Genomic DNA, 27,088 nt, shown 5'->3' with positions numbered 1-27,088 from the left:
AGCAAAACTATCACAGCTTGTCCACAAGTTTTTGGCATTTCTGTTTATAAATCTTTAGGGAGCTGGGAGATTAATACAAGTCTTAATTTCTTTTCGTAATTTATTATTTTCATTAAAATGTACTTAGCCATAGAAGACTCACATTTTATAATGCAACTGAAATACCAGTTATATTTGCTATAAGTACTTCCCAAAGTTATCCTTTTCAGACTTAAGAATTGGTGTATTCTTTGCTACAGTATATATACAGTATACATATAGTATATTAGTATATATAATATAGTGTGTGTGTATAGATAGATAGATAGATAGATGAATATACTCACATTATCTCTAAAGTCAGCCCAACACCAAACACATTATAGTAAGTTGGCCTAGTGGAAAGCAGCATATAAATTACCATTGCTATGAGCTGCTGTTCTTAAGTAGTTAAAACTGGTATTACATACCAGAGAAAGCTGGGTGAAGCTCTTCCAGCGAAGCTTATACCTACTACTTTAGTTGGAATCAAAACTTTAGGATAATTTTCAAGTCATGAACTACTTTACTTTCTTCATGGGAAGGTTGTACTGATTGAAAATAATTTCTGAATTGCCCTGCTGTTGATTGGCAGTCAGTAGCTTCATTTGGTAGCATTTAATTTGAATTAATTTCACCCATCCATTCCCTCTTGGCCTCCAAACCACTGATTCAGGTCTTCTATGGCACCTTTGGCTTGAAACCCTCCACTCCTAAGTTGAATCACTCTTATATGATGCTTCTTGCAGTCAGACCTGAAGTGTACCAATGGACCAGGAGGGATGCAGTCTCCCTATCCAAGTCCTTATGTTAATTATTAGAGAGACCAATATTAGCTCCACCTGAATCCTCACTGAAAATTGTACTTGATTTGCTGCATTCCCCATAAAGGAAAGGTAGACTGGCCAAAAGTTATCAAGCATGGGCAGATCAAGGGAAAACTTCACTAGGCCTAAATGGGATCCTGTGTTTGCTGTGTTTATTGCTCTGAATATCTTTTCAATCACTTCATTTCTTTTAGCTTTTTGGTAATCCAAGAAGTCACATGGAAGTGGGCAGATGGCTGGCAGGAGCAGTCTCCCCCAATGTTCTGGTTATATTATTCTATAGATCAACTAGACAAGAAACAGTACTAAACTGATAAATTTACTTCTTTTGCAAATATCTAGGGTTTTCACAACCTGTAATCTGACATGAAAGTGGCCTATGTCAAAGGAAGATGTTAATACTCTCCATATTCAGGTCATGTCTCAGCTATTTAACAATAAGGGCCAGAACAAGTGGATGTCCCTAAATCAAATGTGCCTTTTGAAAATTACTTACAGTAGTACTTGGAAGTTCTAAGGGCAATATTAATATAATTTATGGTGGTGATGTTAACAAATTCTAAGTCATGATAAAAGCTGGAAAAAGAGTTAATAAATGTTATATTCACTTATCTGATAAAAACTACTGAAAAACTAGGGATAAAATTCATTAATCTATTCTTAATACTGTAAAAGCTCTGGGAATGACCTGCATTTTATTTCATTAAGTTGGATAGCAATTTTGCAGGCCAAGCTGAACAATATACAAGCCTTTCTGGTCTTGCTGAACTATACATTCCAGCACTTTCAATAGTAAAAAGATACGTTATCTGATTCAGAATGCAACAATCTAGACAGTAAGGATATTAACTTCCTTTTTGTTCTCTCAACACATCCGCTATAGAAGCTGCACTTTATTACCAGTACCAGTTGGCTTCTCAATGCAATTCATGGTACTGATTTTCTTTTTCTTTTTTATCCTTATGGTTTAGGACCAGATTATCTGCAAGATTGCTTAAACCATGTGTAATCTGCCTGGTCAATTTCCCGAGGTATACCTGAGCAAGGAAATGCTAGTATCAAGGAATCTAAAAGTGATCTAGCTACCCTATTCTTGTGGAACAGTTTCCCCCAAAATATGGATGGCCAATCTCTGTTAGTATATTGGAAGGCTGGAATACCTGGTTTAGTAGAAGAGACAATGTATTTGGAACAGAAAACTGGTTATTGTTCCCAAAGGAGCAGAGATAATGAGAGGAAGGGTTATTGTGTTGCTGGGTATGGGTTTTTGGGAGCGTTAATGTATGATTTTAACCATAGTATCGAAGTCTTGTAAGTCTCTTGTGTCAGGTGCCAAGAACCAGTTCCACAGGTGAAGGGTTCAAGCTATCTACTTTATTGTATTCTGCCTACAATACAAGAATCTCCCTCCTTGCCTTCTCTTAGGGACAAACAGATAAGAACTCATAGATCTTAGGAGGTTCAGCCTGAAGTCTCTTGTACCTGCGCAACAACACTAATTTCCTGCTTGATTTACAGTTTAGGCACATTTAGAGGACCATGAATTTCCATACTTTGGGATGGATGGATAGCATACAGTTATTTAATAAATTAGTCCAATTTGTTTCAGTGTTATCGGTTCTAAGAAATTTCCTTTTAACTTTTTTTATATGAATTTACTTTACTCTTAATATTACTAACTTATAATTCTGCTAATACTGTAAAAAGAGTAGCCAATTTAAAAGTACTCCACTATCATTGCAAGCTGTTAGTATTTGTACTTTGCTCAGTTGCTCTTTTCCCACATGAATGATGAAAACGATTATTGATTTCTTAACTCTTGCAACAGTATTTACTTGCCTAAGTCTATTTATCTAAGGAAGTTATTCCTTTACATGTAAACCTGAAATTAACACTTATAAGACTAAGGTCTCTTCTAAAGATGAGGTAATAAACTAAGAAAAAACCAATTTATAAGATGGGTTTGAATTTGTTCTCTTAATAGTATTGTATAATATACCTGGGCAGTTCAGAGGTTTGATTATCTTAGTTTCTTGCTGGTAGATCAGAAGATTGCAAACAGTACAGTGTGGTTCTGTGTCAGAGCTATAATGAAACAATTCCTCCATTGAGGTGACACTGAGCCTTATCTATCTAGGTTCTCTTAACTAATAATTTTTTCCTCTTTTTCTTTTCCTTCTCCCTGCCTCCCTCTTTTTTTCCTTTTTTTCTTTTACACAAACTATATTCTGTGTTTATTTGGCTGTTTCTTGACTGAAGTTGATTAGACATAATGGTCATAATCCCAACAAACCTTAGCAGGCCTTCAACAAGTGTAGGATGTCCTCAATTAACATTAGCAATTGGAAGTGGAATTGCTGTCACTAAGCAATGCAATGGTCATAGATGTAAAAAATGGTTATACTGTAAGTCAGTTTTTTCAGGGCCATTGTAACTTTAAATGGCCCTTAAATGAGCTGTTGTAAATGGAGGAATACCTATTGCCAAATTTCAGGTTTGAAATTTGAAAGCTGCAACTGGCTTTGAAGAATGCAATTTTTTACAGCTTTCAAGTGCTGCAAAGATTAATGAATCCCTCTCTTATTGCTTGGTGGTCAGGGCATTTGCTCATTGAAAAAAATAATGCAAATTATAGAATAATAAAAGTTTTGTTGATTTTATGTAGAATTAAAGGATACTTGCTGGGAATATTCCCTTAAGCAAACATTTAATGATTCTTAAAAATTTAAATATTTATGTCCTTAAAGTCTTGAAACATCTATTAACCTATGGCAAGATTTTTTGATATAAAGATGGTATCTAAAATCTTCCATTAATTTCCCTTTGATATTTTGGAATGAATTAATAAGGTCAGGTCTATTTTAACACTGGGATGGGAGCCTTAGGGGAATAGCCAGGCTGTAGATTATAGCTGCAAAGTTGAAGAAAGTAATTGAAGTCACTTCCATACGGTTAGCAGGAAAATTGCATGTTGTGTCGATGTAACATTTAGAGGTTGAACTCTGTCTGAGGGCAAGTTTATGTTTTAATGGAAGAGTCAACATTATTAAACCCTTGTTGAGAAAAACTTATCTGTGTTTGAAATCTTCCTGAAAAATGGTTTCCTATGGTTAGAAGATAAACCTGTTAGTGAGTTATTTTCATTCCATTCCAGTGGTATTTTAGTGAAGAAAGAAAACAGCGTAAGAATCTCTGTACAGCACATGAAGTTACAAATCACTTAATTATTATTTCAGTTTCTATCATTCTAGGGCAGGGGTATCAAACTCATTTCATTGAGGGCTGCATCAGGGTTGTGTTTGACCTTGGGCCAGTGTGGGTGTGGCCAGAGTAGATGTGGCCAGCTCAATGTCATTTGTGTTGGGGCACCTGCGGGGCCAGAGTTGCTCTGCCAGTGAAAACGGGCTCCTGAGCTCCATTTTTGAATGTGACAGCTTCCTGCAACCCTCTACCAGCAAAAACAAGAGTTCGGGAGGACCACCTGCGGCCCTCGCATTCTTCATTTACGGCTGCAATGGCCTGCAACCTTCTGCCAGCGAAAATGGAGCTCAGGAGGGCAGCCCTCATGAGCTTCATTTTCACTGGCAGAGGCACTGTAGGCTGGTCCTTTGCTGTTTGCAGGGCAGCCCCATGGACCAGATCTAAGCACCCCATGGGCCAGCTCCGGTTCCCAGGCCTTGAGTTTCACACCCCTGGTCTAGCAACTCTAATGTGTTCTGTGGAAATCCTGTCCTATATTTCCATCCTGTAATACAACCCAGAAAGATAGTGTAGTGCTTTTTATGTTTCAAGTCACTCTCTGCTATGTGTGGTTTTCAGAATAGCTAACATTCTCTTTGCATATCAGATGAAACCATTTCCTTAAATCTTGCGTTTCAGAAATGGTTACTTGATTTCCAGGGTGTTCTTTCTGTTTCTTCATTCATAACCAGAAATTCATGTTTGTAATAAAAAGGCTGATCAATTTATTATTTGCCATCAAGCTGTCTTCAACTCCCAATGACCACATTGATTTTCTCCATGACACTATATCCCTAACGTGGTCTTCCAATGAGCACTATAATTGAGTGTATCCACCTTGCTGCTGGTGGGCTTCCTCTTCTTTCTTTTCTTTCTTTTCACAGTATTAGGCACTTTTATTTTAACATAATTGCAGTAGTCCTCAACAACCATATGAGACATATTCATTTGAGACATATCTTATTAGCCGTAATATTGTTGCTATTTTTCTTTCAGGTTTATGACAGTATATTTTGTTCTGTATTTGATTTCTTAAGTAATAGCTTTAGAGATGAAAAGAAAAATCAGTATGTAAATATTTTAATTAAATTGATTTACTTTGGATGGTATTCTATATTTAAGATTAAATATTTGTTATTCTTGACAAATTAATTCTATAGTGGCTTTAGAGTAGGTCACGGAATACATTAAGTCTGTAATAGTTTAAATAAAATATTCAGATATACATTAAAATATAAATAGAGTCTCTCAACTTGAAATAATTCAATAGAAATTTGAATTAAAATACTGGCTAATGTGGAGATATGTTGGTCCATGTATTCAGTGCCTCTTTTTAAAAAAAGAACTTGAATCAAACTAGAATATATCCATATCAACAAACCTACACAACTAGTTAATAATAAGCATCACAATGATTGTACTTTTGGCCAAGTGTGTCCCATGCAATTCCAGATTGTGAGTATGAAAGTTGTATGCATATTTATACTTGCACATATTGAGCTTCCTCTCCAGTCATAGTTATTGCCCTCTTTCCCAATATTATAATATCTCCATAGAGCCTTTTATACGTGCTACAGTGCTACAGCTTTAGTGTTTTCAGGCAGAATTGTCAAGTAATTGACAGACCTACAGGAAACCACTAGCACTATACTGTATCACCAGTATGCATGCAACTGGAGCAATTAGTTCCTCAATATGATAACATTCCTTGCAGTCTGGAAATTGAGGTAGTGAGGGTTTGAAGAGCATTTGTGAGAATCTGTTTTGGAGTTATAAATGGGTGATGGCTTGCTACCCATAAGTTTAAAGAGGGATGAGTAATTGGATTTGGTTCAGTGTCTGGCTTCAGCTTCCTACCCAGTCTGAAGCGGAGAGGGTTTAAAAGAGAGAAACTTCCCACGTTGTTGACATCAATTTTGCTGTGCAGGAGGAAAAACAACCATTGTTCCTCATTTCTTCTTACATGAAATGAGCGAGAGATATACTAGGCAAACAGAAGACTTAAGACTTTGTGGGAAATCTCTTAAACAAAGCCCTTCACTTCTGATTTTTCTGTACAAAGTGGAATTGAAGCGCAGAAGTGATGACACAATTAGTTTCTACTTATTTTGTTAGGACTTTGCTTTCTGCTTTGAAAATAAGATTAGTTATTAGTGCAGCAGAATGGGTTATCTAAAAGTAGTGGGAAAAAGCAAATTTGATCCAACTGTTTATGTACTATTTATGTTCTGGTGTTATGTTTTTTTTATTTGTATCTCAAGTTCAACTTTTATAACTTAACTGTTTCAGAAAGTGCATATTTTATGTTGCTTATTGATGCAATATGTATTGCTTATTTTATGTTGCTTATTGATGCAATATGTATTGTGACATTGAATAAGTTTAATAAAAATAGCAGAAATAGTTTGTTAAAATATCAGATCTTTAGGGGGAAAAAGCATACGTGTAACAAATCAGAAGAGGCAGCTGAAAATTATCTATGTAAAACAGATGGTAACTTTTGAGTTCTTATCACTTCTATAATTACTGCTGTACCGTATACTAGTACCTTGCCAAAGTTGTACAGTAGTTGGCATTGCTTTGCCAGAATGTAATCTCACTAGTTATTTATCTGTGCAGAGGTATCTTTAAAAAAAAAATCAATGTGTAATTTAGGTGAGATCACAGAAAGGAATGTTAGATAGTCAATACTTCCCTACCTTGATTTAATGACTTGTACACAAAACAGAGAAGAGCAGGACCAGTTATAAGGTAACTATTTTCCTAATAAGCTGAGTAAAATAAAGAATCCAGAATGTGGGACTCCAAATAATTACCAAGTTATTGATGCAAGTTGTTCCTTAACAAATAACATTTGTTCTATCAAATTATTAAATGGAATAGTAAGTGAATTAAAGAGGCTTTACTTCAATACTTTATATGTCAGTTCTTGTTTCCAATTACAGGGTTGTTTTGTACTTTTATTCAGCAAGGTATTTCTTTGAATTGAACTGCTATAGAGGTGGAACCAATGAGTTCTGCAGTATTTATTACACATGAAGAATCGTTTAGGTGTATATGCTCTGTAATTATAGCATATTATATTCTAAAATATAAGGGAATTGACTTTAGAATTATTTTTGAAAGACTGGATGCAGTTCAGACATAAATATAGAACTACGAGTATAATCTTGGCAAAGATTTAAAGAGAGATTTCAAATATGGTGGCTTCTAATTTTACTTTCCACCTTGTGGACTAGATTTAACAAGTTCTAAACACTTTTTTATTCCCCAAGATGAAATCAAGAGTCTCAAAATAGTTTTTCAGGTACTGTTGTTATACCCAAATTTACTACATTGCACAAATAACCAGGAAAGTTTAGAATTTTGGTTTACCTGAGTATTGCAAGTATTTATGTTTATTTAATTCTGTTTTTAAATTGTCTAGGATTGTATTAAAAAAAACCTGTTATTTTTGTGATTTAAAAACATTTTGACATAAAATGCAGTTGTGGTTATGATTCATTTTTAAATTTAAGCGCTCAATTAATAGTAAATTGCACGACACTGTTGCAGTTAAGCTATTCTTTTCTTTTGCCAGTTTTTATAATTATTTAAGCTTTGACAGCTTGTGATCAGCAGTGTGAACTTGTTTAATTGTTTCTATGGGAACAGCAGAAGCAGCAGCTGGCTCTAGGAATGTGCATGTGTATATACTGAACTGCACTATTGCACTGCAAACAAACTATATAATATGAAGGCTGCTTAAAACTTTTGATGTTACAGATTACTCTGTTATAGTTTTATAGATGTAGTAGAGCATGCAATGCAGCAAAATGCAATGAAACTTAATCTATATTGAAAGATTCATTCTTTGCTTGCTGTTTTGGTTTTGTTTTATTTTGTATGGCTCTATACCTTGGCAATTCAACTTTGGTTGAATTGAAGTGAAGTAAAGGAATTATATATTGGTCACTTGTTCTAAAGTGAAATAACATCAAACCTGGCTAACAACTAATATATTATAATTTTGCAGTAATTTCATTCTGTTTTTTCTCACAAAATATTTTAGACATAAATATGTCTGAATTCTTGAAATCTAAAATACTATAATCTAAAAGCAAAACTGGATAGAATTAGGCCAGGTACAAACTTTTTTTTCTCTAGTTGTTTTAAACTTGTAGACTTTGACGAACTAGTTTTCTATTATCATGTTCATCTTGTTTTCAGCTCAGCTGAAACAATATTAAATGTTTGGAAGTGCTGACATAAGCAACTGTTTCTGTTACCATAATGATACAGAAAAGTAATTTTGCTACCCTTAACTACAATTTGCTGATTTATTAACCTCCTGTTTAAGATTGCATTCTTATACAGAGTTGGGTAGTTTTACTCATGAAACTCCTTACAAAATAAAGTGATATAGACTCTTAAATTTGATTAAAGATACTTTGTATTAAAAAATGAAGTAAGTTTGCATTAGGTTTTTTTTCAATATTAAGGCTACAATTAATATAGAAAAGTTATTAATATTAGCTTCTGTTCTTTCAAAAACTTTTTCAACAAATAGACAAGTCTAATTAGTTCAGTATTATTAAGTAAACTATTTTGGACCTCATCAGATCTCTTCAAAATATAATTTTGGCATCTTATTTATTTGTAATACTACATCCTGACTTTCCTGTATGAGTCCATATTGATATAATGCAGACTTTATACAGTAGATTCTTAGAGAAAAATATATTTTATAAAATGGGTGCTGGTGACTAAGATGTTTGTTCTAATTCTACTTTTAATTCCAAATATTATTTAATTCTCATCCACACTGCGATGAGAATCCAGGACGGGTATGACTCCTCCCTGTGATGTCATCAAGTTGAATCAGCCACTATATAAAAAGGCTAGCCCCAGCTGGCTCCCCAGCTTGTTGATTCAGCTTGGTGTCTAGTAGCTAGTACATCTGGAAGCACTGTAAGAATAAAAAGCTAGTGAGATAGCAACAGCGATTCAAAACAAAAGCCTCGAAACTAGCAAGGAGGCTCCTGCACAGCTCCCAGGGCTTCGGTGGAGCTGTGCTTCAAGGAGAGCAGGGATCCGCTCTCCTGCAGCGTCAAGGACTTGATGTGCCCGTGGGAGAGGCTCCAGCTACAGGAGTATTCAGCTAAGTCTCACACGCTGTTTTCTGGCCGCTATGAGTGGCAGCACAGTAGCGCGATTCTAACTGCTCCACAGCTGATCTCTGGAGCTTTGATTCACCGCTATTCAGCTGTTTCCCTTTCACTTGGTTGTTTGATCACTCGGGGCCTCGTTAGAACCTAAGGAGCAAGTGAGTTGACCGGGCCATCCCAGGGCTGACGCATGTGGCGGGTGGCCATTTTAGTAGGCAGTCAGCCATTTTGGATTGGAGGAAGGGCCATTTTCGGGCCTCACAGCTATCGCAGCTCACCTGGCCCATATAACAGGCAGCACCTTTTCAGGGGAAGCTTTCAGCACCCCTTGTGTCTGCCCTGTTTCAAGGATGGAAGACCTCACTGGTCTGGAAGAAGCTCAAGCCCCAGGGAGGAAAAGAAAACGACAGAGAGGCCATTCAGCTCAAAGAGAAGCTGCTGCAAAGATCAAAGCCAAGGCCCTGGCACCAAAAAAGACTTCCAAATCTGAGCTCAGGACTGAGAAGAAAAGGCATGCTGCTTAGGAAAAGCAGTTTGCAAAAACACTGGGGCAGATGAGAACCCAGATCCAACAGGCTTCTCAGGTGGGGGAAGTGCAGATTTGCCCAGAAGTTTCAACCAGGGCAGGGGAGGCTGAATCAAGCTCAACTACCTATCTTTTAAATTGGTCTCCAGAGAGGGGGAGGTGGAAGTGTTACCCCAGGATTTAAGCAGGTCTGGTCCCAACAGACAGGCTTCCTGGGGCCCAACTAGTGGAAGACCTGAGGATATCAGAGACATGGTCTCGGTGGACATCAGGCAGGGCCTGGCGGAGGGGTTTCAGCATTTCCTCTGTCCTTTAGGGGGAGGTCAATATCTGGATCCTGGCTTCTCCCAAGGGGCTGCCCCAGCTCTGAGGGGATTTTCCAGGCAGCATCAGTACACTTACCCATCTTCTCAATCAGATTGGGGTGAGTATGAGGAAAAGGATTACACTAACCCCTCTGAACACAGTCGCTCCTCCATGTCAGAGGAGGAGGAGGGGGAGATGAGGGAACCCAACTTATCTGAGGAGGAGGGGATTAGATCTGATCCAAATCCAACAGCTGCAGTTTTTAAATCTGCTCTCTTCAAACCGCTTCTACAAAAGGCCCTGGTCACAGCCCAATTAAGTCTGGGAGAGATGGCTCTAGAACCACAGGTGACTTCTTACAGCTACAGGGATTCGCTTTTCTCAAAGCCAGTGGTCCACACAGAGGCCTCCCTTCACCTCTGTTATTTCTGGATTTGGTCAAGGAACAGTGTGCCTTTCCAGGAACAGGGCCTCGGCCTTCGTCACATTACAGGTATTTTTATAACGCGGGCCCTACCTTAGCTAATGCTCTCCTGGTTCCAGCTATGGATGCCCTAGTTGTTGCCTCGTTCTCAATATCGGGCACCTCCACTGAGCTAGAGGATATCCTCAAGGCTGAAGACAAAAGGTCAGAGCAAACACTCAAGCGCTCCCACCAGTCAGCTGCTGGGGGGGGTCCGGGCTTCCACAGCAGCCTCCTTTTTCACGGGGCATCTCTGTGATGGCTGCACCAACTGCAGGACCTGCTTCCTACCACCGATTTTAGGTCACACCAGGACCTCAATAAAATCATTGCAGCGGCAGAATTCACAGCAGACACTACGCTGAATTTGGCCAAATTTGCATCGAGGGCTATGGCCTCATCAGTGGCAGCTAGGAGGCTCCTTTGGCTGCGTAATTGGCAATCTGATTCCCGCCGAAAGTGGAAGCTGGCATCTGCTCCATGCACCAGAGACAAACTGCTTGGCAATGCTCTGGAACCATATTTGGTAGAAACCAGAGATGAGAAAGGTTCTCTCCTGAGCAGGGAAGAAGTCAGAGTACCGTCCCGTTCCTTACTACAGACCTTCTTCCTTCCACTCTGAGCCTTCCGCTTTTTTCTCCCAGGGTCAGAGAACATTTCCCCCTCATCAGAAATAGTGTCCTGTGGCGGTAGGTAGACAACAGCAGGCCTCGGGTAAATGGCCCTTTCAAGGAGGAGGAGGTTGTTCTTTCCAGCGCTTGAAGTGACTGCCCTTCCTCCCCTCCCATTGGAGGTCGTTTGGCCTTTTTCGCCTCCAGATGGGAGGAGTCGACATTGGATGCCTGGATGCTCAGAACGGTGAGGTCAGGCCTTCAACTGGAGTTCCTCTCTCCACCCCCAAGATTTTTTCTCTCCTGTCCAATATCCAGGAATAGTTCAAGATGGGCCCTGACGGAATTGGCCATTCAACACCTTGTGGACATCAGAGCCATTCAGCCGGTTCCAGTGGATCAACAGGGCTTGGGTTTCTACTTTTGCCTCTTTGTGATCCCAAAGGCCTCGGGGGTGGGTGGGGGTTGCAAGCCATTCTCGACCTCAAAGTTTTGAACAGATTCATCCCCTATGGGCGTTTTAAGATGCAGACCTTGCATTCAATTCTAGACAGCATTTGGGAGGGCGATCTCTCTTCAATAGACCTCACGGAGGCATACCTCCACATACTTATCTGGCCCCATCACCACCAGTTTCTTCATTTTTGTTACCAGAACAAACATTTCCAGTACCAGGACCTTCCCTTTGGGCTTTCTTTGGCCCCTAGAGTCTTCATCAAGATCCTGACAGCATTGGTAGCTTCACTTTGAGCGATCCCGGTGAGGGTCCAGTGCTATCTGGATGACATCCTGATCCAGTCAACATCGCTGCAATCCACCTATTGTAACCTCCACATCATGCTGCAATTCCTGCAAGACCACGGTTTTTCTATCAACTTCAAGAAAAGCCATTTTTCTCCAATGACCAGTTTGCTCCATCTTGGGGCAGTCATCGATACAATCTGCGAGGTTTTTCTCTCTCTCGAGCGCAGGGAGAGTTTCACCGAATTCATCGTTCAGACCTCAGATTCAAGGTCGGCGTGCAGTTCCCTTGGCACACCTGTCCAAGCTGCTAGGGAAAATGATTTCCTGCGTTGGAATCTTCCTGTGGGCCCTCCTTCTTGCCAGTATCCTTCAATGGTTCCTGCTGCCTTTTCAATGAGCAGGAACCAGCCACTCTTCCACTAAGGTTCAGATAACTCCACAGGTCCTTCGATCCCTCAAGTGGTGGCCATCCCTGGCTGTCTGGAAGGGTCACCCTTTCAAGGAGTCTGTGAGACTCCTGCTCACCACAGATGCCAGTCTCCAGGGCTGGGGGGGCTTCTTGATGGTGAGATAGCCCAGGGGAGCTGGTCTCAGGTAGACAGGGCCTCCCCCATAAATTGGTTAGAGCTCAGGGCCATCTTCCTAGCCCTGAAGCATTTTCGGAACAGGGTGGCAGGTCGTCATGTGCTTGTCATGACCGACAATGTGGCCGCAAAGGCACATGTCAACAGGCGGGGGACCAGGTCCAGGGCCCTGATGAGGGAAGCAGAACACCTGGGGCAATGGGCAGAGACTCACCTTCTTTCCATCAGGGCGGACCACATTTCAGGGGTTGACAACACCCAGGCTGACTGGCTGAGTCGGTGCAGAGTCGACCAGTCAGAGTGGAGTCACCATCTGTCCTTGTTCCTGGAACTGTCCTACAAGTTTGGGACCCTGGCAGCAGACCTCTTCGCCTCTCCTCAAAACGTTCACGTAAGTAGATTCTTCACCAGGTACCTGACCCAGGGAGCAGAGGGGACCAATGGAGGATTCCGGCCAGCAGGATCTCACTCCATCAAGGAGCCTTACCCCACCTGGACCCTCAGTGGTTTCACTTAGCTGTCTGGCGCATGAGTGGCAATCTCTGAGGGACTCTGACTTGCCTGACAGGGTGATAGAGACCATCCAGGCTTCCCAAAGGCCTTCCACTACCCTCATATATGATGTGATCTGGAAGGTTTTCTGTACTTGGTGTTCCAAGTCAGCTCGGAATCCCCCATATGTATCTGTCGCAGATGTACTTACGTTCCTCCAGGATGGGTTAGATCAGGGGCTAGCACCTAACGCTCTTCGCCATGAGGTGGCGGCTCTTTCTGTATTGTCCTGGGAGAGATTCTCTTCCTTGTCCCATCATCCATCTGTCCACAGATTCCTGAAGGGGGCTGCTAATCTCTGCCCCCCTGTGGTCCATAGGTACCCCACTTGGGATCTCCCTAAGCTTTTACAGGCCCTTACAGATCGGCCATTTGAACCTCTTAATTCGGCGTCCCTTCAATTTCTGACCCTCAAGGTAGTTTTTCTAGTGGCCATCACATCTGCCAGCAGGGTGCCAGAACTAGCGGCCCTCTCAGTTCAACAGGACCCGTGTATTTTCCATGAGAATAGGGTGATTCTCAGACTGGACCCTACGTTTGTTCCTAAAGTGAACTCTTGGTTCCATCATGCAGAAGACATTGTATTGCCTGACTTTTGCTCCAAGCCTCGTCATGATATAGAGCGCAAATGTCATACATTGGATGTGATGTGGGCTCTCCATATTTACATGAAACGTACTGCAGCCTTTAGAAAATCTGGAGCGATGTTCGTCTCTTTCCATCCCTCATCTTTGGGGAGTAAGACTTCCTCATCTACCATTAGTAGATGGATTAGTACTTGTATCGTTAAAGCCTACCAATCCTCATTCCTGCCGGTACCCAAGAACGTTACGGCCAGCTCCACTAGAAGTGTGGCTTCTTCCACCACCCGGACCACTCAAACGTCGCTTGAAGAAATGTGCAAGGCAGCTACCTGGGTGTCCCCGTCACTGTTTATACACCACTATCACCTAGACTCCGTTTGCCTCCCCTGAGGCAGCGTTTGGTCAGCAGGTCTTACAGAAGGTTGTCCTACAGTCGGAATAAGGAGACCAGACGAGCCCCTCCCAAGGACATGCAGGCTTTGGTATGTCCCATCCTGGACTCTCGTCACAGCATGTATGAGAATGGGCGTTGATATAATTACCTGAGAATGCCCTTTCTATCTACGCTGCAAGAGAGTCCAGCCCCACCCTTTGGCATCTAGTCTTGGGCGGGGGGGAAGTGATTACATTGTTGTATTTTATCTTCCAGATGTACATTATGTCTATCACGCAATCTTTGCCTAAAAGTTGGGGAGCCAGCTGGGGCTAGCTTTTTTATATAGTGGCAGACTCAGCTTGATGACATCACAGGGAAGAGTCATACCCATCCTGGACTCTCTTGCAGCGTAGATAGAAAGGGCATTCTCAGGTAATTATAGCAACACCCATTTTGTTTCTATGAAATTGGTAACTGATTAACATGAAGTTTGCCCATATATATGAAGAAAAAGATAAAGGCTGAATTAATGCTCAGATGAAAGTAGAGTATTTCTAAATTACACCACTGAGGATTTTAATTAGAAAATACAGGAACTGCACACATGTATGGGTGGTTATATTGAGGGAATTGTGAATTTCCATGACATTCTGAACAGCCTTCATATCAACTAATATGGCTCAATTACTTATGCACACTATATTGGGACAAATGTGTTAATTAAACTTATAATAATTTACTTAGTTAAAATTTCCAGAAAGTCTTTCAATTCAAATTTGTATCAAAAACTTATATATAGTAATGTATAGTCATGTGCTTTTTCAATCTGAGATGTAAACTATTTTTTTTTTCAAATATATTTTACTATAAAAATTGGAGTTGAATGTTTCTAAATCAATTTTAAGAGATGCAAATGAAGCTATCTTCAAATGAAGCTATCTCAAATGTTGCAAAGCTATTTCATCATTTCTGACTTCTGAATTGAGAAAAAAATGAATAACTTGACCTTGATGCAAAGAGTTTGATTTTTTTTAAATCAAGTGCAGTTAAAAGCTATTTCTAATAAAATTACAGGTTATTTTTATATCCGCGTTTTGTTTGGCATGTATCCTTTTAGAAGCCCATTGACTTATAAAACATGTACCCGTGCTTCAGTAGAATCATGATTCAATAATTGCAGCATCTCTTGAAATCCTATACTGTAGTTACAGTAAAGAAGGCAAGGCAAAATCCACTATAGAATATAGATGCACATATTTTCCTACAAGGTGACATATTAGAATGTTCTCGAACTGCAACAAATATGCTTGTGCCTCCATAAAAAATAACAAGCTCTATAGCATAAATTTGCATGTATTCCAACTATTCCCTAGATTTATAAGCTATTTTATTATTTATTATGCTTTAGAGAATATATGCATCCAGAGAAATGTTTTTTTCATATTAGAAGGTTATGTATGGTAATAGACTTCATATCATTCCTTGATTAGAGCTTCTTTGAATTACTGTGAGAAAAGTATGATATAAATCAGAGAAATAAAAGTAGTAGTGAGTGTTAAGTGTTGAGGTTTTTTAAAAATCACATTGCTTCAACATTAGAAAATATTTTCTTAACTCTGCCCTTTAGTATCTGTTCAGAACTGCTTTAGATAATTTTCTACATGTTCAATACTAAATAAGTGAATTAAATTGCACTTTAACCAAAGTATTATTTGGTAGAATGGATCTGACTTTCAAATCACAAATCTATGTCTTTAAAACTGTGGTTCTTTCATTTGGGATTGTGCTTATCCCAGACCCAATATATTAGCAAATAAGATCCACTACCAAAGTCACTCATATCTGTTTTTTTCAGCCAGCATGCTGGGAAATTCAGGGATTTGAAGCCCATACATCTTGAAATTGCTGAGATTTGGGAAATATTGATCTAAAGTAATTTATGTATATAGTTTACACCCAAAGTACATAGATGAATGGCTTGCCTCCAGAAGTTGTAGGTGTTTGAACACTGGCGGTTTTTAAGAAGAGATTGGACAACTATTTGTCTGAAATGGTATGGGGTTTCCTGCTTAAACAGAGGGTTGAACTATACCTCCAAGTCCTTTCCAACTCTGTTATTCTGTTCTGCTCTAGTTGTCCAGAGCGGATCAAAAGATATTAGAATGTTGAAAATATTATTTATAAACCAAACTATCTAAAGTATAACTACCTTCCCCAATCCCCCAAGTAAGCAGCAAAACAAATTTAGAAAGCCTATGCACAATTCAGTTTGCAACTGAAAATTCTTGCCAAACTACCCTGGGATAAGCTCTAGACAGGAAAAGTTATAGTGATGCTACCAAGAGGAATCCCCTATTCCAGCATGAGCTCAACATGTGCTAGAGAAAAGCAATAACTTTACAGTTAGTCTTAAAACATGGGGATACATATGGAGACAGAACTTAAGATAATAATGACTTGGCCTCTAAGGGATCATAAATTAACACCTTGACCTTTGAAAGTCAGTCAGTAAATTTAATATAAACAATTAATGCAATATAAATTAAATTTTATTTCTTAAAAAGATGTCTGTTGCTTATACTTGAAACTATTTTTAAGACAACCACAGTGGAGTCTGGAGACATGAATCCAGACAATTTGAATCCAAGTTTGTCTTCTCTTAAAAAAAGCTGAAGGTGATAAATGGCTCTCCATGCTAATGCTGTTGCCTGACTTTCAGGAGACAATAACTAGTCCACAATTCTTCAGAGTTTTATTTTTAGAGCATGTGGTCTTGCAGTGACAAAGGAGAATTGTATCTCCTTCCTTTGATAAAAACTGGTTTAGTAATAGAAATTGGTTTTTACAGAAATAATTTGGACTATCAAAATTACACATAATGGTACTGGGTTTCTATCTTAATTTAGATACTATGGTATTATTATAAAAATTGTGTTATGATTAGTATGTAAAATCTTTGACGAGGATAACATGAACGTTTTTCCATAGAAATGAGAGGAAGGAGGGGAAGCACGGTTGCTTTGGAGACATTGGAATTCTTGATGGCTCATACTAGTAAAGACAACTCAATGAGAGGAAATATTAAGCAAAATATCTTAGAAATACCTTTAAAAATTTCTCCCCAAAATACATGGTGCCAGACCTCAACAGAACACTTGAACTACCCGGTTTTTAACTTTTATCAGAAAGTAGATAATGTTGGAATCCCCAATGCAGAAAAAAATAAACCTTTCAGGCTTTGGCCTTGCAACATCTTGAAAATGGGGGACAACCAGCTGTGTTTCCCAGCACAATCAGGCAGTTAGGTTGACTTTATTGGAGAGATGTGATACTGTGGGTAACTCAGTGCTAAGCCGTAAAGGATTGTACTGTATAGGTTAAAACCAGCACTTTGATTAACTTCTGCACTGATATTTAGCTGTTGTCCAGTTTCCGTTAGACTAATAATTGCTTTAATAACACCTTGGGTGCCAATTAAACAATAAATCCAATATATTTAATAAACATGTTCTTTGAGGAATCTACCTGCCTCAGAGTTCTGCTTTTGATGAGTGGGTTACTCGGAACTGTGACAGTTCTTTTGTTAAAGCTTAGTAAAATCTACAGAGAATCCTTAAATTACAATTCCAACTGGGACTGGAATTTCGGTTTGTAGTTTGTGATGGTTTTTTGCTGGAAACCAGCAAAAAGCATCACAGATCATGGTCATGTGAATGCAGGATGCTGTAACCAGTTGTAAATGTGAGTTAGTTGCCAAGACCCTGAAATGTAGTCAGGTGACTATGAATTGGGGTAGCAGAACATTTTACATGGCCAGAAGGGTTCTGCAGGCTGTAAAACAAACTTTCAGAGGCCATCATAATTAAAAACAGTTGTTCAAATTGAGAACTACCTGTAATAGAAAATGATTAGTGATAAAATTGTGAGAAGTACATTTTACCATTTTTCCCATTATGAACCTTTTAGCCAGCTAAAAACTATAAAATTAGATTTTGACTCTTGACATATTACAGTCTCTAGAAACATCAGCTGCATTGTTGAGCACCTACTTGATTTTTAACTTAGCCAGTACATTTCCAAGAAAAGCAATTGTTCCATTTCTCTCCTTGAATTCACTCTTAAAAGGATACTAAATGTTTTTCTAAATCCAAATGAGGTACCTTATGTTCTTCATCACACTTCATTTGTTTAATTATTTTTAATCTTAACAGTGAAAGCAGTTGTGTTAAATCAGTTTGTCAGCTCATTAATCATTTAGTATAAAAACTTGGTCTATCCTGTTTCATACCAAATTCTACAGTAGTCTGTATTTTTCAAGGACAGTTTTAAAAATATCTGATAATCATTGTATTTCCAGGAATATTAGATCACTAATAGGGCAATTAAAACAATTTAAATGTAACAGAAGTATTTGAAATATAAAGATAAAATATTGAAAAATACTAGATGAGTAGCACATTACAGTTGATTTACATATTACTTTTAAAGTTTTTGGATCTTGTTCAGTTTAGTCACAACTAGGGTGTTTCTGGCTTTGTAGAAAAGCAGATGTTGCTATGGTTAGATCATGATGTCACTCTTCAAAAAGTATTTGCTTCTGTTCATACACTAAAAACTCCCTGACATCTTACAAATATATGACATTTAAATTATGTAGCTCTATAATTATTAAAAATACATTTTACTAAATTAAACATTCTTTCTAGCACTGATATAGAAAAGGACTTTGAATTTGCCACTTCTTTGGGAGAGTCAATGAAAATAGTTTGGTTTAATAACTTCAGTTTCGGTCCAGTGGGCAAATCCTATGAAAATTACAGTCATTATTGAAATGATCATCAAAACAAATTTATCAAAATAATAGGCATTCTATTTATTTCACACACACACACACACACACACACAGAGAGAGAGAGAGAGAGAGAGAGAGAGTATATCTATCTATCTTCCAACTTTCCTCTGGGATCTTAGTGGGGCTCATGTTGTATTATCAGTGTTATATTTACAACAGCAACCCACAACAATAAAATAGAGGTTCGTGGAAGGGGGATTATAGCAAGATACAAGACAAACTCATAAACAATACCACTAAACTTAAAACTAAACTGAAGATCTGGTCTTTCAAGGAAGGGCAGCCAACTTCAGTCAGGAATAGGGATGACGAACCTGAAGTCTTCTGCTTGAACAGTTATTTGATCTTGGTTGGAATTTAACTTTAGTCAAAGGAAATTTCTGAATCTTCAAAAGCTTCACTTGCTAGGCATCTCCTGTCAAGAACATTATGGAAAAGTGTAATTGGATGTAATTAGTATATTAATGGTACTGTACCCTGAATCTCTGGATATCTTCCCACCACAGTTTCCATATAGATGTTAAATAGCATTGGGGAGATTACTGAAACTTGTGGCTCAACTGGGATCTTGAACACTCTGTTCCTATTACTATTGACTGGATCTCAAGAAGAAGTGAAACCAATTCTAAAACAGTATCCCCCATGCAATAATGAGAGGGAAATATTGTTGCTTTGTTGTCTTGAACATCATAATATAAATCTGAATCAAATGTCATACCTGTATTTGATCATCTTAATTTCGCATTTTAAGCTTGAGGAAATATGCTTTGCATGTGTTTTATGTTATTTAATGTCCCATTCAATCTCTGTAATGTATTGTAATAGTTTAGTTAATAGAAAAATAAAAATATTTATGCATGATGTTCATATGCAATATTCATATTATTAGACATCTTGATTTGAAGGAACAAAGAAGCTGAACCTTTTCCTAGGCTTACATAACTGCAGCTGCCTGATCCTGAAGAAAAAAAATGTCTTTGCTTGGAGGAAGTGATGATATATGCAACGTGAGCATTCCTGTATGCTCCAAACCAACTTTTCCTCTTTGAGTCATTGCACAACTTGAATACTGAAATGGCTCACATAGAACATTAGTATACATTACTAATTACATTATTAGTATACATTTGGCCATATTTAAACAATGCTTCTTTTCTTCTCTTACTTTCCTTCTAAATCTTTCAGAATTTATTATAGTTCTTTTTGAAATGCCTAAAGCATTAGTTAAACTGGAATTACTCCTATGCATGTTTTATATTGTGACAGAGCAACTACAATCTCAGTTTTTGATTGAATTGTTTAGCAGCCATCATAATTGTAATATGTAAAAATAATATATCTTGTACATTTGTTTATTAATGTATCCAAAAGTTTTGCATTTCAGGAACTGAATATAGAATATAACTCTTTAATGAAAATTGATTAATTGATTATGTGCCATCAAGTCAGAAAGCAGACTGATAGATTTTCTCCGTGATAATCTATCCCTAGCCTGGTCCTGTAAGTCTTCCAATAGTATACCCATTGCTGTGCAATCAAGTCTTATCCACCATCATTCTCTTCTCTTTCCTTCTACCTTTTCCAGGATTAGAGACTTCTCCAGAGAGCTAGGTCTTTGTATAATGTGTCTGAAGTAGGATAATCTGAGCCTGATCATTTGTGTCTTGAGTGAGATTAATGACAACAGCCAGTAGAAATTGACAAATGGATCAAAATAGTCAATAGATTTGCTCTTGATCTTTTGATAAAACGGATCTTTTAAATAGACTAAAGATAGTCTATTTTTTTTTAAACACATTTTATTAATTTTAAAGACAAACAAATCATCATTAACCATTACATACTTGAACCTTTTTCCATTATAAATTTTACAAGTCAAATAAAACCTTATTTTATACAATATAATTCTATTTTAAACCATTTCCATATGAGCATACAAATATCTCTTTTCCAATTTCTCTTTACTTCTCTTTACTCTTATTCAATTTCACTATTATTATTTCATCTATTTCTTTCTGACTTGGTTACCATTATTCTCATTCTATATTTCTGCAAGGTTTTATTAATTCTCCCAGAAACATAAACACACAACACACAAACATATAAAAATCTTTTAGGAAAGTAACTTGGCCCCAGGTACCTCTCTCTACATGGACTTCAGTTATATTCATGCTCATCTTACATGTCATTACCTATTTTATTTACCATTCTATGTCTTCTATATTGGCTTCTCCACACATTTCACTCTTCTTAATTCTATCTTATTTAATCCATCTTAATTTGAGTCATTATATTTGTATCTTTTGTCCATTCTTTATTATCCCTTTGTCTCATTCCTTATAATAAATTAAAAAAAAAGAATTTCTCCTGAAATCACTAAACAGAGTATGATGCCTTTCTATCTTCCCCCTAAAATAATTAGATTAACATTTAAAATAACACCTAATACCCAATCTGATTCTGCTTGGTACATTCTATCTACTAATTTTTTTTTAATAAAAGAAAAATAATAAATCCAAAATGATTAAATACATAGTTAAATAATAGATCTAAATATTGAATCTTATAACATTCCCATTGCCTTTTCCAAAGACAAATGCTACAATAATAATTTTATAATAACATCAATACCATAGTCATATTAAACTCTTTAATTAAAACTCAATATTCTAAACATTCCCTTTAATATTCATGAAACCAATCTACTTCAAAGGATAGTATCATTCTAACACAGGGGTCGCCAATCTTTTGGACCTCAGGGACCACCAAACTCATACTTTTAAATCCTGAAGACCACTAATATGAATTTTTTTAAAAAAGATAATAGATTTAATATAAAAATATTTTATAGTAAATATAAATTTAATATTAAAATTTATATGTGTGTGTGTGTGAAGTTTTTGCGGGTATTTATATGTATGGTATTCAACTATGTTCGGGTATTTTCCCACGTCATTATAGTTGTGCTTTTAAAGTTGTAGCAACGTTTTGGCAGAATCTCATCTGCCATCATCAGGCTTGTGTATTGTGTTCATCTGTGAGTCAGGCTTTCACAGCCGTTTCTGTTTTAAATTTGGTGCTAGCCTACTGCTGTGTTAGAATGGTTTTTTCTTCATCCTGATTGGATGAAATCTAGCTTCCTAATAAATGATAGCCATCCGTTTACCCGAAGCCAAGCTGCACTTTTAGTGCAGGAAACACAACGTTGCCAGCCAGTCAGGACAAAAAAATGCTACAAAACAGACAGAAGATATTAGAAACAACAATCACGCAGAACACAGCAAACTCAAGACTCCCAACCAATCAGGATGATCAAGATCAAAGATCAAGACTCCCAACCAATCAGGATGAAGGAAAAAACCATTCTAACACAGCAGTAGGCTAGCACCAAATTTAAAACAGAAACGGCTGCGAAAGCCTGACACACAGACGAACAATACAGAAGCCTGATGATGGCAGATGAGATTCTGCCGAAACATTGCTACAACTTTAAAAGCACAACTACAATGACGTGGGAAAATACCCGAGCAAAGCTGAATACCATACATACATACATACACAAATATAAATATAAATATAAATATTTAATTATAACAAAAATATAACAAGAAAAGCAGAGCCCCCCCCCAAAAAAATCTGGTCTCCTGTCTTTTCATATCTTCCCCCAAGTCAGAAGAAACCTCTCCCTCCTTTGCCAGGTGTGGCTGCCTAAAGTTGGGGGAGGGAAGAGGGCTGGGCTGGAAGCCTCCCCCCCCGGTCTTTAAAACCTGGCTTGCTTCTCCACTACTGCCATCTCCTCCTCCAGCACCACCTTCTCTGAGTAGGGCAATTATGAACTAACCAAGCGACTACACTAATACCCCAGCTGCTCTCTTTCCCATGGTAAAGCCTGGCGTGTGGAGAAAGGAGCTGGCAGCTGCTGCTTGGTCCCGCGGGTGAGGTGAAGTCATCCCGGTCCCAGTCAAGACATACCAGTCACAAATCCAGAGTCCAAGCCAAGAGGGGTCACATCCCCCTGCTGGGGAAAAGTGGCATGCGCAGGCAGGGGCGTGCACAGTTCAGGTCAGTGGACAACCTCCACTCTGGAAGCTGACGAGCCACATGCTGAAGACCAGATGTCTGGCAGGAAGGTGGAGCAACGGGTGGTACTGGCAGTGAATGGACTCACATGTGCAGGAGATCCTGGCATCAGCCTGGCCTGCGAGGGGGTGGGGGGAAAGAAACCTCTGAATTGGTGTTACCTCCTGGCTCTTGCCTCCGTGCATCGAGGAGGTCGAGTGCCTGCCAGCGATGTCCTCAGGGGAAGATGTTGCAAGGGGTGGCTCGACCCCCTCCCATCAGGAGTTTCTCTTCCTCCTCGCCAGAAGCGCTTACACACAAAGTACTCACCGCCCCTCTGGTCCCCGACAAGCTGTGTCCTTCCCGCTGAGCGTGTGAGCGCTTCTGGTGAAGAGGAAGTCGAGCCTCCCCCTCACAACATCTTCACCTGAGAGCATCATTGGTAGCCACTTCCTCGGCTCAGGAGGTCCACGCTCTTCCCGCTGTTGCTCGGCCTCGATGCGCTGAGGCAGGAGGCAGCAGCCATGACACGGGTTTGCTAAGGAGACTGCAGGATTGCCCCACCTCCCCACCTCAGTAGGCTGCGGCCCACCAAAATTTTCTCATGGACCACCAATGAGCCCTAGCCCAACGGTTGGCAACCACTGTTCTAACACACTAGTTAGTTAGATTTCAGGGCTGCAGATTTATTCATCTCAGATAGGCAATGATGTAGCAGTCTAAATTTTCAGACTTTTTATTATGGAAAGCACTAAATAAAACTTCTGCCTCAAAACTTTTATATATATTTAGAGCTTTATTGTACAAAGAATAATAGGCCATTAATTCATATTTGCAAGCAACTCATATAGTCCAGATATTAATTTATTATCTAATTGCTCTTTGTGAACCAGCACAAATAGAAATTGCTGAACAGAAGTTATTCACAGCTTTAACAATAGTGTGTATATAGTTATTTTCTTTTGATTCTTTTCAGTGATTTAATAATGTACATGTTTATATGAATGACTGCTCAGGATATTTGAATTGTGCAGTTTGTCTTTAGTTGATCTATTAGTAGGCAAAGTATAATATTTCCATTATTGAAATGTTTGTTCATATTCAGTACATGAATGTTTTGCTCAACAGCATTTAAAGTGCATTTCTTGAAATACAGTATTAGATTATATCAATTTACATATCATTTCTTGTTTTAATTATAAACCCAAAATACATTTCAAATTAGACCTTATTTATTGCTCTGTTTGTTTTAAGTTGTTTTTCTCCTTTTTCATATAATAGTACGGTTTCCCCTTTCATATAACTGTTGGCCATTTGCATTTGCACCTTAGGAAGAGTTTAAACTTTGCTTTATTGTAAGAAAATTTTGGGGAGACTCAGTAGTTTTGTGGTAATTTTGGTTTTTCTGCTGTGATTTTATTTTTGTTCCTTCCTTGATTTGAAAAAATAACTAGTAAAACTTGAAATTGTCCTGCTGTTTAGTGTGAGCTAATTGAACTCTGCCTTTTCTTTCTTTGCTGGTCAAGGAAATGTCAATATAGTGAGCTATTTCAGCAGTAGTATCTGTGCAAAAGGCACTAATGAATACACCAGATTCAGATTTAATCTTCTACCCTGATTCTCAAATTATTAATAAAATGTGCTTTGTTCGTGTATGTGCATTACTTAATGACTTACAGACAAATACAAACATCCTGGTACAAAGGCCTAGTCTTAATTTACCTTTTAAGAGAAAATGCTGTTTTACTAGTGCTTCAATATGCGGAAAGCATTTTGCCCGCATTTTCTGCTGAATAAAGTAAATCTAATATGTATACATTAATTTTATTTTAACAGATGTTTAACCATCCAGGCAAGGAAAAGTAGATAGTCATGTTACAGAGAAAATCAGATTTGCATTTAAGAAACTTATTTTCATAATATGCTTTTGCTGGTCATAAGACAAAATGGTTGTTCAGGACAGAATAGCTATTTTACTGTATTAGAAGGAGTAGTAAAATACTTGAATTTCTGAGATTTAATCATACAATCTTATTATACGACTTCTAGCTTTAATTTAATTTTAGCTATGATGATGAGAGAAAAACCTTTTATTTAGAAAGAAAAAGCAAAAAAGAAAAAAGAAAGGTAGAATATCATGTATTCAAATAATTACATACTGAAAATGTGAATACTGTATGAAGCAGCCAATGTGAATATATCCCTTTTCTATGCATTTCATGTTTTGTAATAGGACTATTATGACATGATAGAATAAATAGAAAAGCAGATACCCTCTGAAATTGTTTTTTGGTAATAGATTAATAGAATTCTACAGAACTATCAAACTTCTTTTCAACCCACTTGAGTTCATACTGTGAATATAATAGATTATTATAAGGTATCTGCTCCTAAGCATAGACATGCCAGACTTGGAGAGTTATAACATTTAAGAAAGTTAAATCAACCCTGTAATTTTGTTACTGAAAGGAAATTTATAAAAATGTATTGGGTATTTTGTTCTTTTCTGAGCAAGTAATTTATTCTGACTTAAGAACCTAATTATCTTTATTCATTAAAAAACAGGGACAAAAGTTTGTGTTATTCATGGTCGTTTCATTTAGCTTCCTAGTGAGGAAAAATACAAAGTGTAGAGTGACAACCCATGCCCAACATCTATTTATAAATTTGTTGAATATTAATTAACAGCAAAAGCTTGTTTGTACATTTGAAGAAAACTGCAGGAAATCTGTGCTTTAAAAGTGGCTGGCCCAATGTTTTTCTAGGCTTCTAAGCTAGTTTTTGAAATCATTGACCCAGATAGCTGATCAAAGTTTTTGCTCTGCTGTCTTTTACCTTCTCAGCTTATTCTATTCTTTAAACTTCTGTATTAATAACTATGAAGAATTTTTAAGATCTCCTCTTTTTTCCCCTTGCACCAGGTCCAGCAAGACAATGAATCTGTGTTCCAAATGCTTTGCTGGTAAGTGCAGTGTAAAATTGGCTTTGAGGATTTTTTTTAAATCTCCCTTAAAATAATCAGTCAGTTGGAAACAATTCCTTTGGAGTTTACAGGTGATTATCTGTTTCTTATCTGTTGCATGAAACCAGCTTTCTCCTCACCTGGTGCTTCATTTGTTTGCTCAAGTTTCTTGAAACAGTCCCCAATGTGTATAAAAAAGCCACTTCTGCACAGGGGCCAATCAAGCCTTCATTTACTCAAGATTATAGAAATTGGAATGTCCTTGTCAACTTCTGCATATCTAGTTTAGTGTTCATTTTATTATTTTAGAAGTTTAAACTCAGTAAGGCAGACTTTAATTACACTCATTAACACTAATGTTTATAGTGGGGCTGCTGCAGTAAGTAGAGGAATATTTTTCTCTCATAAATAGACTTATTCATAGTTTCATCTCCTGCCTCCTACAATTTTGTTTTAAATTCTTGTATATATAAGGTGTTTTTGACCTTCTGTTTTGGGGTCTCATTAAGTAGTCACTATTTTACTATCTTATATATGGTGAACAAACAGAATATATAAACATTGCAGGTGTGCAGCTCTGTAGTAGTTCTAGTTTTTTCTAAATCCACTACCCTGGACTATTCATAGCAGAGATTTTTAGTTAGAATTTATGACCTTCAGCAATATAAGCCTACAATTAATGAAAATAGTTTTTAAAATGCTGTGATGTTATATGGATTTGATTGTCCATTATGATTTTTACAATGTTACTACATATTTAAAGCAAGACTATATAATTTTTTGTTATTCTTGGATGGGTGACCATTTGATTTGTGGATAGGATCAGGATTGAGTTAGCTAAGCATAAATTTACTTCATTTACTTTGTTTACATTTAAGTAAGTTCTAATTTGAGTACTGCTAATATGGTTATCATATGAGTTTAATAATTTTTCCCATCTGTCATGTTAAACTGCAATTCAGCAAAGAGGCCATAGGCTAATCTTGGACTGCAGAATATGCTACCATTTTTAGAACAAAAAGATAAATGGCAGATTCTGAGGATTATTTTTTTAAAAAAATAATAGGGAGCAAATAGAGCCAGTTTGTTGTAGAGGTATAGATTCAGGGTGGAAACCAGGAGACTGTGAGTTCTAGTCCTGCCTTGGGCACAAAGCCAGCTAGGTGACCTTGGGCCAGTCACTTTATCTTAGCCCTAGTAAGGAGACAGGCAAAAAAACACTTCTGAAAAACCTTGT

General features: G+C 37.8%; 1 protein-coding gene across 1 annotated transcript in view; it reads left to right on the top strand.

The window, feature by feature from the left end:
- ZFAND3 (zinc finger AN1-type containing 3) overlaps nucleotides 1-27,088 on the top strand; it is a 121,252-nt gene that overhangs the window by 5,242 nt on the left and 88,922 nt on the right. The window contains exon 2 of the mRNA XM_026681358.2: nucleotides 25,811-25,851. Within this exon, the coding sequence (XP_026537143.1) occupies nucleotides 25,811-25,851 (41 nt within the window). The remainder of the gene's footprint in view (nucleotides 1-25,810; nucleotides 25,852-27,088) is intronic.

The sequence above is a fragment of the Notechis scutatus genome, chromosome 1 (genome assembly GCF_049901735.1).
Source record: "Notechis scutatus isolate UNSWTSFEM ecotype Mainland chromosome 1, rNotScu1.2, whole genome shotgun sequence".
NCBI lineage: Eukaryota > Metazoa > Chordata > Lepidosauria > Squamata > Elapidae > Notechis > Notechis scutatus.
The sequence above is the reverse complement of the archived record's forward strand: the minus strand, read 5'-3'. Positions and strand labels throughout refer to the sequence as shown.